The 16,211-nt window shown below is 38.8% G+C and overlaps 1 protein-coding gene across 1 annotated transcript in view; it reads left to right on the top strand.

The window, feature by feature from the left end:
- Positions 1-11,445, top strand: part of LOC105924840 (PDZ domain-containing RING finger protein 4) — a 35,254-nt gene extending 23,809 nt beyond the window's left edge. The window contains exons 5-7 of the mRNA XM_036147368.1: positions 1,310-1,411; positions 2,176-2,304; positions 5,387-11,445. Of these exons, the coding sequence (XP_036003261.1) occupies positions 1,310-1,411; positions 2,176-2,304; positions 5,387-6,865 (1,710 nt within the window). The 3' untranslated portion in view covers positions 6,866-11,445. The remainder of the gene's footprint in view (positions 1-1,309; positions 1,412-2,175; positions 2,305-5,386) is intronic.
- Positions 11,446-16,211: the final 4,766 nt, after the last annotated feature.

Raw genomic sequence — 16,211 nt, 5'->3', positions numbered from 1 at the left:
ATGTGCACAGGCTTTCTTCTTGTGCATCCTCCTTAGCAGTGTAGTACTCGAGTCCGAGACTCGAACTCGAGTCCGAGTCAGTAGCTAAATTTAGAGACTCGTGACTTGACTTGGACTTGAGCACTGATGACTCGAACTTGGACTCGGACTCCTACATTGAGATCATTCTGACTCGGAAATTAAGAAAAAGACAACTTTTTTTATATCATTAGGCTATAATTTTAATATGTCAGAATATTATTTGGTGTATGATTTTAATATCTAAATTATTAGTGCAATGTGGTGGAGTGTGGATTTTTTTTGTTTAAAAACATGTAGGCTATGCTTACTTTAGTGCGGAACTTGGACTCGACTTGATCAATAGTGACTCGACTCGGACTTGACTCGGATGAGTAGTGGACTTGACTCGGACTCGACTCGGATTTTTTTTAATGACTTGGACTTGACTCAGACTTGAACACTGGAGACTCGAACCTGGACTCGGACTCGAGGCATAGTGACTTGACTACAACACTGCTCCTTAGAATAAGCATCCATCAGATACAGCAGCCATGCAGACTAGTGTGATGTAGTGTGCACTATATGGTCTGATGACTGACAAGCTGACCCCAAACTCTTTGAACCTCTGCAGAAATCCTGGCAGCGCTCTTATGTCTATTTTTAAAAGACAACTTCTGGATGTGACGAGGAGCACATGCACTCATCTTCTTTGGTTGACCATGGCGAGGCCCGTTCTGAGAGGAACCTGTCCTGATAAACTCCTGTACGTTCTTGGCCACCGTGCTGCAGCTCAGTTGCAGGGTGTTAGTGATCTTCTCTTAGCCTCGGCCATCTTTATCTAGACCAACAATTCTTTTGTCAGAACCTTAGAAGCTCTTTGCCATGAAGTGTCATGTTAAACTTCCCCGTCGCCAGTATGAGAAAGTGTGAGAGCGATAACACCAGCTTTAACACACCTGCTCCTCATTCAAAGCTGCGACCTTTTCACAAAGGGATGTGCTAACACTTGTTGCCAGTGGTTTAAACATTGATGGCTGTGTGTTGAGTTATTTTGAGGGGACATCAAATTTTCAATGTTAAACAAGTTGTATAGCCATACAAGCTCGACTCCTTTTCTACTACTCCTATATCTTCAGTGTTGAAAAGATAAACGAAATATTTTAAAAGGTATGTACTAATGTTTGTGAGATACTGCATGTCCTCTTTGACCAGTGTATTGTTAAGGTCTTGTGTGTTTCCAGGTGTTGTTTGTTGTTTGTGTTTAATATTATTGTGAGTGAAGTAATCAGAGTTTTTTTTTCAACTGCAGATTAACGGCCAGGATGTACAAGACAGAGAAGAAGCAATGGCTGCTCTCTCCAGTGATGACTTCAGGAACATCATACTGCTGGTCGCCAGACCTGAGCTGCAGGTCAGAATCAGTGTGCTTGTGATTCTGACACAAGCGACAGCTGACTTAAAGGCAAACAATTTATAAAATACAACGAGGAGGGTTTGCCATTAACATTATTTGCTCAGAGCAAGCTTCCCCATTCCCGGGTGGCCAAACTCTCCCCTCCCACCAAGCCCATGACTTCTGGTGGAAGCCACCGCTGGGACACCTCATCATGTTTTATTTTTATGTAGCACCACTGTAATTGACTTCCAATGGTAAGCCATAAAAGCTAATGGCATGCTAATGTGGAGTGAGTTCAGGCCCGGGGCCAGGGACAAGTAAGTAGAAGGACTCTGCCGCAGTGCAGATGAGCAGGAAAAGCAGCAGTAGGCTCTTTGTAATTAAGTGTCTTTTTTAATAATAAATGTGAAGTCACCAGATACGGAAAGCATTTGATTCAGATCAAACAGCCTGATGGATGATACAAAGGTTAAAGGTCAAAAGTGGTGGTTTTATGGCCATCAAACTGGATTGGCCCAAATTAAAGATCAGCAGTTTTGTTGGTAACAAAGCTCAATATGTAACACAGCTGCGGTTTCCAATTTTAAACCCGTACAGGGGCATTTTTCAGGAAATCCCATTTGTGCACCCATTTGGAAAATCCAACTATTTGTTTTGAGGCACTGCATTGTCAAGGCTCTGGGCCGTGAAAAATCACGGTTTTCCTTTTTTTTTTCCCCCTATCCCCATCATCCCCCATTTTCCTCTCTCATGTGTTTTCCTTCTGCTTTCACCCCCAGCTGGAAGAAGCCTGGCTGGATGATGAGCATAGCGAGTTCCTGGAGCAGCTGAAGATGGAAATGTTGGAGGAGCAACAGAGAGAGGAGATGGAATTAACTGCCTTACAAGAAGAGCAGGAAACACAGCAGGTCAGAGGCAACAATGGTGATGAAAACACTTTGCTCTGTTTTCCCATATCAGTTTGATAAACAAAAGGGGTTTACCCAATTTTATGTAATAAAACATCCAGTAAAGGAGACAAAAGCATGGTAGTATATAGAGATCCAGAATTTGTTGAAAATGGCAATGAACTCTGATATGACTTTCTTCGCATGGCTGGGGGAAAACTGGCTTTGTCCCCTTGAACGAAGGAAGAAAAACGTTTAAATGAATATTTATGAAGTGGGACTGCTGAACTATTTAAATTCCAAACATTAATAATCATAACCTAAAATTCTGTTTTGGTTAGATGAGAGCATTTGTTGAAAATCCATACAAGTGAAACTTCAAAGACATGGCAGAAACAAGACAATCCCTGTGGTATGAGAGCAGTAAAACAATCATTGCCACGCGCACACACACACACACGCACGCACACACACACACACACACACACACACACACACACACACACACACACACACACACACACACACACACACACACACACACAGTGTGTATCCTTTGGGACAGTGCAAAATAGGTTTGCCTTCACTGAGACCGAAGGAAGCAGGACGAGTTTTATGTTGCCTTGTGTTCCTTTGTCTTTAAATCTTTGAAAAAATCCTGCAGGTAAAAATGGGGAAGTTGATGGTAATAAGAAACTAAGGGCCAATAACCAAAGTTGTTTTTTTTTTTCTCTTTTTTTCAAACATTGGTAAAATCTCTAAGGGCAGTGGTTAGTTGGATAGAACCTATGGAGAATTGTCAGGTCATCAATGCCCACTTCTTATATTCTTGAATCAGTAATTGTGCTTCATTTTGCATGACACCATTGTAAATTAAAGAAGAAGATTCATTTTATCTAACCACAGTTTTCTTGACCCCACAAATGCCCCTTATGTCCTCATTCTGTATGTGCTATCCAGCCTTTCTTATAACTAATTTAGGTGTTTAAAGGACTATTAGTTAATACATTATTTTTGTCTCAACTGATAAATAATAATAGATTATGCTCAGCTATAGAGTTATATGGCTGATTAATTATTTGCATTATTCCTTTAGTTATTTCATAAGAATTCCCTGGATTCATAAGCAGGAAAGGTTAAAATAATTATTGTACTTATTATTTTTACCAGCCTGCTTCTGCCCAGTTGTTGTTTTACAATTACATGATTAATTTAGAATAACTACTAAACACTGAATACAACTATTATTTTTTTATTTTAGTATAATAATAATCACGAAAACATGGATATCTACAGCACACAAAATGTCATTAGTGAAAAATGCATTTATTAGGAAAAAACAGATAAACAATCTGCAGGTATAAGGATAGATACCATGACTGTCTAATTCTAAGCAAATATTTATATGAAGAAGAATATGAGTAGACAGTGGAGTAGACAGGCAGTGGAGACAGTGGCATATGCAGGCAGGAAAGGAAAGGATCCCTGGGAACTTTTGGCAACCTGTATCCAAACATCTCCTGTCCTGCAGAGCTGTCAGCATAAAACCATAAAAAATGAAAATTATTAAGCGTTAACACTCCACAACGTTAGCTGCTTACGGGCGGCTAACAGCTTGGTTGAAATCCCAGAGTGCCTGGCCGACTAATTGCTACAGTAACTGGGATCCCCCCCCCCCCCCCCCCCCCTCTACAGTTACCATGGAGGAGACCAGCCTGTAAATGGAGCTCTGCTGCTCCAAAAACTCCAAAAGCAGATTCAAAATAGGCTCATCTTCTTGATGAACTGGCTGCACAGGTGTACATTCTCACTGAAAAACACCTTAAAACACTGTTTTGTGACAAATTAAGGGAGAAAAAATCAATTAACTTGTACATACACCTTCTTACTGCAACTCCACCTCTTCAACAAATCCCAGGCCTTGTTGAAAAGTCCTACCTCAGACCAGGACATTTTAACCGTGAAACTAAAGCCCCAGGAAAATGGAAAAGCACCAATAACTTTTTTCTTGAAATTCCATCAGAATTTCAAGCAAAAGCACCCCTATTAGTAATAGGCCACCACAGCATGTCTCAAGTTTGACAGACAGAACCAGTCCACGCCCGTTTTTTGGTCCCAAAAGCCAATATTTCAACTTTACTATGGCAAAAATTAACATCAAGAGTCTATGTATCAGAAAAAAATTAGATTTAAGGAATAACGGTGAACAGTGCAAAAGCCAATGTCAGTGGTTGTTCTATTCATTAGTTTATATTAGTGAAGGCTATGATCTGTTATCCTGAGAACAGTTTGGTTCAGTCGGCTACAGTTCAACAGACAGGAGCTTCTAGTAGTTATGAGCTACTTTCCTAAATAAACAAATGAAAAGCAACAGTAACATATAAACATTAACAGGTCAGAATTTATATATTCTACCTAATAGTCTTGTAAAACACCACCAAAACCTCAAGATATTTTAATGCAAGCTTTAGCAGGCCTACCCTCACATTGATTTTAGGATGGCCTGCCTGCAGGTCTCTCTTTCAGCCTGCTGTATTTTTGTTAGTCATTGTCGCTCAACAATACAATACATACATCTTTGTCACTGGAAGTGAAATGATTGCATGTTTCAGTATTTGTCTTATTTCTCAGTGTGACCCTTTTCTCACAATGATAAACTTTTTTTTTCACTTTTACCATTCAAAAACAAGAAGTCTCAATGGATATAATCCCAACTACATTTTCCTAGCAACAAAGTCAGTCATTTTTGTTGTTAATGTGCATGAACTATAATGCAGTTTTTCAGGCCATGCATACAAAAAGTCACGTTTGTTAATAACTCCCGGTCATCCACATGCAGCTAAAGGTGCAGGTACCATATTCACAGCCAACATTGTAAAAACAACAGGTACCAGGAGTTTACAGACTCCACTACTGATCGTTTAAAAATGTTGTGATTGGCATATCAGTATCCCAACTAATACCCGAGAATGAATTTACTAAAGAAATTTTATTGTTTTTGAAATCTGCAAAATCTAAATGCAAATTATTATAAATATTAATTTGCAATTTTGAAAGTATCATGCCCTCATTGCTTTCTGTTATTTTGTATTTCTAATTTCAGAGATCAGAAGATGACAAGCCTTCTTGTTCAACGTTTTCTTACTCAAAGGACAGTCTGCAAAGTCGCAAAGAGAGAAAGGAAAACTCAGACCATAATGTCTTAGCCCAAATCCAGAGACGCCTGTCCCGGTGCCTACGAGACAGCCAGGACTCGCATTGTTCAACTGGTCTTAAACATCTGGAGGACAAAGACGATGAGGACAACGATGAGACAGAGGGAGATCGTTTCCAGCAACTCTTGCAGCTAAAGTGTCAGATACGCAACAGCGGCGAATATGACCTGTTCTACAGCCGCTGTAGCACTATCGAGTGCACCATGGCAGAGCAGAGTGACATGCAACATGAGCTGCGTATGCTCAATGAGGAGCTGCGCAGCATCGAACTTGAATGTCAGAACATCATGCAGGCCCATAAGCTACGTAGAAGTCAGCAGTCTCCCTTAATGGGACGTTCTGCAGCCTCCATCCTAAATCAAAGCCCCAGCCGTGGAGAGTCCGTTAAGGGTAAGCTGGGTGACATTAACGAGAGGATGGAAAAGTCGGACAAGGATAGCTCCAGTGCCTACAACACTGCAGAGAGTTCTCGGAGCACTCCTTTAGCAATGGACCGCTCCCCAGAGCACTCTCTCCAGAGAATGGTTAGTCTCACCAACCAGAGGAACCTCTGTGGGGGGCTTGCTAGTGGTCACTCCCCTAGCTCAAGCCCGAGTCCGATCCCAACCTGTAGAACGCCCATTCTGGGCAAGAGCAGCAGCCCTGACCACAGTAACCCTTCAGAGTCAGATCAAACACCTCAGGCTGAGGAGGAGAACAAAAGGAAGTTAAAACAATGCACTCCTCGGATTCCTTACTTCTCTCCTTCTCATAGCTCCCAGCAGAGGCAGGCCAACATTCCAGCCCATGCCCGCCACTACCAGAGCTACATGCAGCTGATCCAGCAGCGTTCAGCTGTGGAGTATGCCCAGAGTCAGCTCAGTCTGCTCAGTGTCTGCAAAGAGCCTCAGAGACCCATTAACGAGCCCAAGATGGAGTGGAAGGTCAAAATCCGCAGCGACGGCACCCGCTACATTACCAAGAGGCCCGTGAGAGACAAGATCCTGAGGGAGCGGGCCTTAAAGATTAAAGAAGAGCGCAGTGGGGGAATGACCACAGATGACGACGCAATGAGTGAGATGAAGATGGGAAGGTACTGGAGCAAAGAAGAAAGGAAGCAACACCTGGTCAGGGCAAAAGAACAGAGAAGAAGACGAGAATTCATGCAACGCAGTCGGCTGGAAAGCTTGAGGGAGAACCCTCAAAGCAGCAGTGAGGGGCGCAAGGAAGTCAGTATTATAGAGCTCAGCCACAAGAAGATGCTGAAGAAACGCAATAAGAAGATTTTGGACAACTGGATGACCATCCAGGAGCTGATGACTCATGGCACTAAAGCCCCTGAGGGAGCAAAGGTGCACAACGCCTTCCTCTCAGTCACTACTGTATAGGACAAAGACAGCCTACATTCTACCCCATGTGGTAAAACATACTTGCCTCGTTAAATGTGGCTTTTGTAAGTGGACAGTCGGAGGAGTACTTTTCACTCTTTATATCCAAAAAAAAGCATTTTTAAAGAGTTTATCAGTGGCGTCATGACATTTTAGTGATGTTTTTCCAAATTGTTTTTCACATGACTTGGTAATGATTACATTTTCTAAGAAACTATGACAATTATTTTAATACTTCACTCTAAACATGTTTATCTTTTCAATTCTATTTTCATATTTATGTTAAACTCTATATTTCAATATGGCTGTTTGACAAAGCTCTCAATGATCAGTTGGTAACTTTTCTTTTGTTTATGATTTCAAGGCTTTTTTTGTAGTCAACAGATTTGATGTGCCTGTGATCTGGAGCTGAAGACGATCGGGTTCCTCTGTGTGGTTAACATGTGGCTGAAAAGATGTTTCTTGCCGAGTAAAGAACAATCCAGAAAGTCAAACATTTAACTGAGCTACATAAATCTTTACAGTTTGATTGATAAAAAGCTTTTAAATTTGATTACAAAACAGTTCCTAAGATATTAAACTTATGATCCAGAATGTATATTGATGAAGTTAGGAGTTCCTGAATTGAAGACATTCTGAAGAAATGGTCTTCTTCTGATGCTGTTTCACAAAAGATTTTACTAAATTTGAGTATATTTAAATTTTGCTTGGTCAATTCCAACAACAATTGACTCTGTCTCTATAACAAGCGAGTGATGTATATATAGCAACAATTGTATTTCATATGCACTGTTCTCTCCACAATTATCAGCACCCCTGGTAAAACAGTACTAAATATTAAATGTTTATAATAAGTGTTGGGCACAGTCCGGAATCCTTTTATTTTTAAATTTGACAGTACATCTTTAATTTACAGCTATCTTAGTTAACAGTGACCCCTCAAATAAGGAACAAGCAGGAAACCCGTTCTTGTTGTCCATAATATAAAACCAAAAACAGACAACTGTGGTGCTAACTTATTGTTTATCACATTATCGTTGACACTAAGTTTAGAAACTGTTATGGGAAGATGCCGACAGCTGATTAGTCATGTGAGCTAAACATCCGTTACATCAGAACCTATTTGGCAAATGCATTTCCATCTCCAATTATGCATATTACCTATTTTTCCGCAAAATCCAAAAACCACCTCAAGCATGCAAAAAAACCTTTTTGTAAAACAGAAGATGTTATTTCAAATTTTGCCGTCCTCATCAACCTTTTCTCATGCGATATTTCAAAATGCACATTAAAAAACAATGATGGAAACACAGATACTGGCTTCCCATGTGTTTTCTAAAATACAGCTGACTGCTCACTGAGGGATAGAATATTCTTATGAAATGCTAACACTGCTATGCAAAAGTTAAAATTTAAAGGTCATTTATGCTAAAAAAAAGCATGCATCCCTGCGCACGTCATGTGCCATGTGAGTGACGGCCATTAGTTATTGGTTAGCGGCTAGCCTTTGCTTCCTCATTTTTCCTTATTTATATTCGGTTTAATAGTACTGCAGCTAATATTTTCACTATGAGTTTGTGAAGCTAACTTTTTGGTTAGCTGTGCCCATCACTGTTTATAATAAATTTGGGCCGAGAGTCTGAAGTCCAAACAAACTAGACTTCTCCTAAAGAGACGACGCTAAAATGTTTTAGTTTAAGCAGCAAAAACCTTTGCAAACTGAACAACTTTTGGGGAGTAACTTAAAAAAAAACCTCATTTCACAGCCAAACTCTGTTCTGTTTTTTTTATTTTATTCTTGCATTTAATCTGTCAGCAGTGCAGGACCTGTACTCTCTTGAACAGGCAGCCATTACATCCAAGGGAAAAGAGTACCAAATCACTACGTAGAATAATCTAGTTACTAGGACATTCATGTCTTTAAACTATTGGAGAAAACCAAAGCAGCCTAAGAAATTATCCATCAAAAAATGTTGCACTTTTCCCATCTAAGCTTTTGGCTTTCCTTTTTTGGTTTGTATTAACTGTTAATTTTAATTATGACAATAATAATAATAATAATAATAATAATAATAATAATAATAATAATAATAATAATAATTAATAAATACATTTAGATTTTTTTCTTCTCTGTTTTCAAGATTTTGATCAATTAATGCGAATAAAATGAATCAAAACATTTAAAATGCCTTTTTACCAATCTGATAGTTATTCAGCTCATTTAGATTTTTCACAGCAACAGTTTATGTACTACCTCAAATCAGAAAACAAAGAAGTGATTGAAACTCTATTTCATAAAAGCATACAGCCCTTACCATGAGATAAAACAACATGCCCGTTACATTTCAATCAGTGGGGAATTCTTAGTCTTTCTTTCTGTTTACTTTGCCAAGCTGATGGATTCTCGGGAAATATTTCAACCCCTACAGGAAAAACTTCAGCTTTGATCAGGAAAGCACATCAAATGCCACCTGAGCAGAACAGGTGAGATTTCTAAATGGTATTAAATAATTCTTCAGACCAGATTCAGTTTCCAGTGTGGTTTCTTGTTTGTCTTTTAGAAAAGCATAAAACTTCAGAAACTGTGATTAGATAGACATTAAAATACCATTATGTTATTTTTTTAAATCTTTGAAACATGTCTTTTTTCAATACATATTCAAGAGCCGATAAACATGCCTGTACCTTTAACATGCTGGGATTTTTTATACATCAATTTCAAACTCCTTTTCCTCATCATAGCCTTAAAAAGTCTAACCTCAATGATGCATTAGTGGGTCGATCTTATCTCACAAGAATTGCTTATCTTATATCTTGCAGCCAAGAGGTTTTGTTCTGTCTTATTTACAATATATCATATTTATTTGGAGTATTTGGATATCTGAAATGTTAAAAGATTTTGTAAAGATGTTTGTGAATTATGTTTGCAGTTACATTTAAAGGGCATATATCATTATTTTATCAACTTTAAATACATTCAGGTTTACAGTTAATGAAATATTTTTTTTTTTAAAGTACAAAAGGAAGATACTGAAGCAGAAGGCAGCCAAGCAAAATAATTGCTTAAAAGTGATGAGGTTATGATTGGAACATTGAATGTGGTCATTAATGCAGCATTACACAATGGTCACCAAAAAAGAGGGTGATAGTGCTGCCTCCAGGTGGGAGTGAAATTCATAAGGTAAAGATTTATATGGTCATTTGTCAAGTTAGGAGGAGACAGTCAGGAGAATCCTTGTCTGGGTGGTAGTATCTTGGAGAAGCTCTTTGTGCCAAGACCAGTCTGTCTGTAATTTGCCACAGTGGTGAATGACTCTTTAACAAAATAAGAAGAAAATAACACTGAGACTCTGGCAGTCTGGCAAATTTGACAGATGTTGAAGTTTCTGCCCTGGATCAGACCAGCATTGTTACTCTGACGTGTACAAGCGTCAGCACTGCCTTTTCTAAAAACCACTGTGACATTTGAGCAATTTCTTTTATCATCGTACCATGCAGTGGTTGTGAGAAACAAAGAGGCAATGAGTAAAAGTAGCTGAAGTTTTTTTTTTTTTTTTTTTTAAACAATCAGAATATTTCACTTATTTCAAAGACGTCGTCCATCACATCACTTTAACTCTGTAAGATAATTTAGCCTCACCAACATGTCCTTTAGCCCTAAAACGTCACCCAAACAAATACCACATTTGGTGGATGGGAGAGAACATAAAACAATGATTCTTATTCTGGAATACATTCTTTTTTCCTGGGAAACATTCTTGCAAACAGCGCCTGCAGTCGCCTTGGTGGTTTGGCTGCCAACTCACTGCTAGAGCTATTTGACGTGGCAGTGGTAATAATCGTGTCGATAAACAGCCTTGGGTTGTTTTTACAATTGAAGCTAAGTTTCCAATTGTTTGCCAAAAAAGAGGAAACACTGTTTAAAGCGGTTGAGGAAAAGTTGGAATCTTTGAATAAAGTAAGAGCGCTAACAATATTAATTTTCTCCATCTATTTAACATGTCACTGCTGACATGATTTGTTTTTGTCAAATTTGATCCGTTTTTTATTTACAACAATGGTCTTAGTCTTATTCTAGACAATATGGGATCATCCATATATGGAAGTGCCTTTCCATTTGAAAGAAGCATGGTTGCTAAGGCTCTTCTTACATCAGCAAAAGTGGGTTTTAAAATCATTTATCCAGTATCAAAAACATTAGACAGGCTGATTCGGCATTTATTTTTTGTTCCACTCTTTAACGATGTTTAGGTCTTCTGTCTCTGAAATTGAATGATATTTGCCCTTTAAACTAGTGTTGGGATGATTGCCACTGAGCAGGACTCAGAACACTTAAGAACTGGGGAAACGAAAGCTTTTTTTTAATCAAATGACGTCTTTCTAGGTCCGTATTGCATACAGTGCTCATTGAAATGCCGAATTTTTAACTGAAGTATTGTAAATTTGAAATATAAACCTGTACGTTTTTGGTTAATGTCTGATGGAGTAATGCATATGTGACACATTTGTAGCAAGGTGTGTGATAATGATGATCTTTGCAAAAGAAATGATAATAAATTATTGTTTTTGGTAATACATTGCACCAAGGTGTTTTATTAAGTTTTATTTTTATTTTTTCCATTTAGGCACCCATAATGGAATAAAAAATGCACTGCCGCTTTTGTTTTCAAGTAAGTTACAAATTCTTGGGCGACTTAAAAAACAATAACAGTATTTTTTAAAAAAACACCTTTGCAAGAATAACACTGTTGAAAGAGAAGTTATTTTGACTTAATGCCCCAGTGTGTAAGATATTTAGATGGTGCGCTAAATTAATTACAATCGACCTCACCGTTAAGCGCGCAATAACTACTACAGAAAAAATTTGACAATGTCAGCATGTCCTCCATGTATTAGCTACTGCTAACAGCTACGGTCATCATGTGAAATGGTTTTCGGCACTGTTGCCAAGTCCGCTAGTCTAAAAGTCGCTTGTGAATTCCATGAGTCACAGTTTTTGGGTTTCTGAATGTGCAGTCGCTTGTTTGGGCTCTAAAAAATCGACTACAAACACAAGAGACCCAGTCTTGGTGCTGCACTACAGACAGTGAACAAATGTGATATCCCTCCTCCTCCCTCCTACATGCTCTCTAAGAGGGAGAGGGAGAGAGTGGTTGCTGGACTACACTGACATGTTTCTGACATAACGGCAAGAATAAACTTCACTGAATTAACTTACCTGCTGTCCAGCAGAAAGCCTGCAACCTCCGCATCAGTTTAGAGTCCGCGCTCCCTCGTGAATTGTCTCCGCCTGCTAATAATAACTGCGCCGATATAGGCTTACCTTTTCTCCCGGTTATTATTTATTTTTCTTTTCTAGGTTACTTTCCCTTCCCTCTCGCTGGGCAAAGATTATGGATGGTCCTCCATTTCAACAGAAAACGCCAAACAGAATGATCTAAATTCATATTCGCTTGTTTTCTACTCCTCTAACAACAACACGTCCTCCCATAGAAGATAGGAAAAAAGTGTATGACGAATTTGCCCCCTTTCAGCTTCTGAAATCAGAATTAGTAGTTTATAAATACATAGGTGTCAGTGCATCCACTGGGAAGTGCCTTGTTGCGTCGATATTTCTAAGTTATGAGAACGCTTTCATTTTTAATATGATGTTATTAGATGTTGCCAGAATATGTATTTATAAAAGCAATACTTGATTTTTGCAAATTAAAAGCCAAATTAGTTACACACTGACCCTTTAAAAGATCTTGGATCTTGACTCCTGTGAAATGTTTGCCGTTAAGTAGGTGAAAGTGAGCCAACAGAGCTTTCTATTCTCATTGGTGTCTGTTAAAAGACTGCAGGAGGGTGAAAAAAAGGAGAGGGGTGAGTTGCGCTCAGAAAACAATGTGATTTCACCTGAAGTAAATTGTGCAAAGTAAAATAAGCATGCCTCTAAAGAGTTAAAGACCAGTGTGGATAAATGAAACAGAGTTCCCTTTTTTATTGCTGAATACACATTCAGTTAAAATATCTCTTGAAGAGTGTCTCACTCGGAATATGTTAAGTTATTAAACAGAAGGAGATTTCAATTAAAATGTCCTTCCACTTGGATGGCTTTGTGTTCATTAAATTATACCAGCCACTTAATCACCAGTATTGCCTTGTCATATGCAGGGGAGAGCTAGTGGGACTCCGGTCTCGGTTTTATCTATAGTTGTCAGGGGGCTTGAATTGAAATTGAATTGTCATGAATACCGTACAGCCTCAAGATTGCTCTCTACTATTTTTCCTATTTAAGCGAGAACTTGTTGTAATGAAGGACACTGATAAAATTTGAAAGGCCACAAAAAGCATTCATCAATTCTTTTTCACCTTAAATATTTAGAAATGCTAAAAAAAAAAAAATGTAATTTATGATTCCGTACCACTTCATCACAATGAGAAATATCAGTAAAGTTGATGATAATTACTGGCTCTGACATATTTTTAGATTTCTCGCTATTCTACTCTGATCTTAATTGATATTGGATTTAGGAAAGGCATAAGTGTACATTTATATATATTAAACAGAATTCAACAGAAAATACTAGTTTATTTTCTCAAGTAGGAAAATTGTACATATTCATGCAGGGTCGGAATAGAGAAAAGTATAGAATACAATTATTTACAGTTGTGCACATACGGATGTGACTCTGTGTCGTTACAAACGTAACAGCAGATACATGTTTGTTTCTTTATTTCTTTATTTTTCTTCAGTATTTCATTGTGGTTTCATTTCATGCTGGTCTTCTGCCTGCTCAACAGCTCATAGTAGGGAACTTTTGCTTATTGCTCCTTTAAGGTTACCTGACAAGCCAAATTGGAAAATAAAACTTGCCAAATCCGGTCGGGAGAAGGGCGAAAACATTGTTTCCCTGTACAAAAGCCTTCAGAGCCGTTCTCTGATGTTCTTTTAATAAAACAATATTAGGTAGATTGGACAACACGGAAGAAATATTAGCATCAATTTTAACGCTTGCTTCCTCGATGCGAGCCGCCATTGTTTTTTTTTCACGGTCGCTTCTCCACTATGTCACACCTATGAAACCCCAGCCCTGCGTCCTGATTGGCTAGACAATAAAATTGGTTGGAGAAATCACTCTCTATGGGAGAGGTCCCAGATGAATGTAAGTGGAGCTAGGCGGAGCGAAATCCATATGGCTAGAGTCAGGTTAAAACGGATGACCCCAAAACAGAAAGACCGAATTTCAGAGATGCTATTTTAAAGCAGAGGAAGAAATTCAAAAAGCCTTCTTCTTTCCTCTTTCCACACCATTGATCATTCAGTCTTAGATGGTGCTCAGCATTTTTGTGGAGGAAGCGTCCTAATTTTTCCTCCGTTTTCAAGAATGCGCATAAGGAACACTTCGGGAACTTATTTGCTTTTGACACAGGAGCCATTCTCAAACTCACACGCCTTAACTCCTTTTGGCCAACCAGGAAGGACAGCACAGAGTACCCGTTCCAGCTTATTTTTTATCTGTCAGACACCAGAACTTATCTTGTTCATATGTAGCTTGTTTTGGTGTTTTTCACAGTAGATTTAATGAGTACTTAAGCCGAACAGGTTGGTTCGTCACCTTAATGTTACGCTTGTGGGAGCCATTTAAACAGCATACCCAATCTCAGTCACTTTTGAACTATTTTATGAAGAGTTCCTGGACTTTAAACAAAAGCCAATCTAACATGCTCTTTTTGAGGATGTCACTTTTATAAGAATATTTTCCCCTACATTCAATAAAGAAACTTCAAACCTACTTCTCCTAGACTATATCTTCAGAAGGGGGTGCTAGGCCTCTGTCTTTCACCGTTATGGTCGCATATCACTCTCATCTACACGTTTGCAAACAATTATTCGGAACCATTTTTCTGCATCCAAAGATACAAAACAGTTTGCACAGGATATTACAATACAGCTGTGTGTGGCTGCAGGATGTGATGTCCATATGTGGCCCCTAGCCAAAAGTGACATTTTGCTTCTGGGTCGCAGCAGAACCACCAATTTGTTCAAGCTAGCACACCCTGTCGGCGGTCAGATGCCTCTGCGTCCTTTCTGGGTCCTTTTATCCAGAAGCGATCACGCTTAAAATAAAACTATGAAAATAAAAAAAAGGAACAACTCTCAAACAGAAACTATTCTTTAACACTTTTAACCAGATAAATGGTTACAGAGGTCAGCGTTAAGGATCTTGGCAGGTATTGATGTGGGAGAAAGAGATGAAGAAGAGCCTGGAATGATGGTTGGTTACATTAACTTTTTATAGATCACTAGGCACACACCCCTACAAAGGCTGTACACTCCTCATGTGTTGTCAGGAGAAAATGTGTCATTATAGGTGTTATCTGAGAGATTGTGTAATAGCATGGTGTCCAAGAGTGTCTAAGTGTGCATGCTACCCTGAGATAACTGACCATTCCCGTTATCAATCTCAACCTACTAAGGATATCTGTGTCAGACATAGTGTTCAGCTATGTCTAATATATCCCTGCAAATCATATGTATGAGAGAGGTCGCTTCCTCTCTTTGGTTTGCTAAATACTGTGTTTTCATTTCCACGGTAAGTGAACCTGCAAGCGGACGAAGCTGCCCACACTAAGCTTAGAGGAATATGCAGGGAAACAAACTCTGGTCTCTTTAAAGCAGATCAAGCAGCTGTGGTGTGAAACTGTCCCAGGTTGCAACACTAATGCTGGGAAATATGTATTAGCCTGGTTAAGACCCTATGTACTCCAGTAGATGTGGAGGAAAGTGAAGATCCACTGTGTTTTGTTTGTTGTGTCTTCCTGTGTTGTTTAAATGCAAATCAGATAGGTTTCATTAGGGTATTGTTTTCTCTAGAAACAAAACTTGATTGAGATTAAAATAAAATAAAATAGGAAGAATTGAAAATCAGGTTGCAGTGACCATTACGTCATGTGAAGTTCAGGAAGCAACAGATTATCTGTCTGACAACAAAGCTACTGGCTCTGATGAAATCATGGCAGAACATCTGAAATATGCATGTCCAAAAGCTGCTGTACTGCTGGCAATATATTTCACTGGGTTCTTGACCCACGTATTTCTTCCTGACTTGTTACTATCTGTCACTTTAGTGCCTATCGTCAAGGACAAGACTAGAAAAGTTGGGATCCTGGATAACTACAGGCCGATAGCTTTAGTTAGTGTTATAGCTAAAGTCCTTGAGAAAATACTGATGAGTCGCCTGTGCCACTACATAAATACAACTGATAATCAGTTTTGGATTTAAATAAAAGTTAGAAACTTGTATACTGTGTATACTGTATACAGTTTAGAGGAGACAACACAAGAGTATGTCAGACAAAA

This window comes from Fundulus heteroclitus, chromosome 2 (assembly GCF_011125445.2).
Source record: "Fundulus heteroclitus isolate FHET01 chromosome 2, MU-UCD_Fhet_4.1, whole genome shotgun sequence".
NCBI lineage: Eukaryota > Metazoa > Chordata > Actinopteri > Cyprinodontiformes > Fundulidae > Fundulus > Fundulus heteroclitus.
This window is presented reverse-complemented; position numbering and strand designations above follow the sequence as displayed.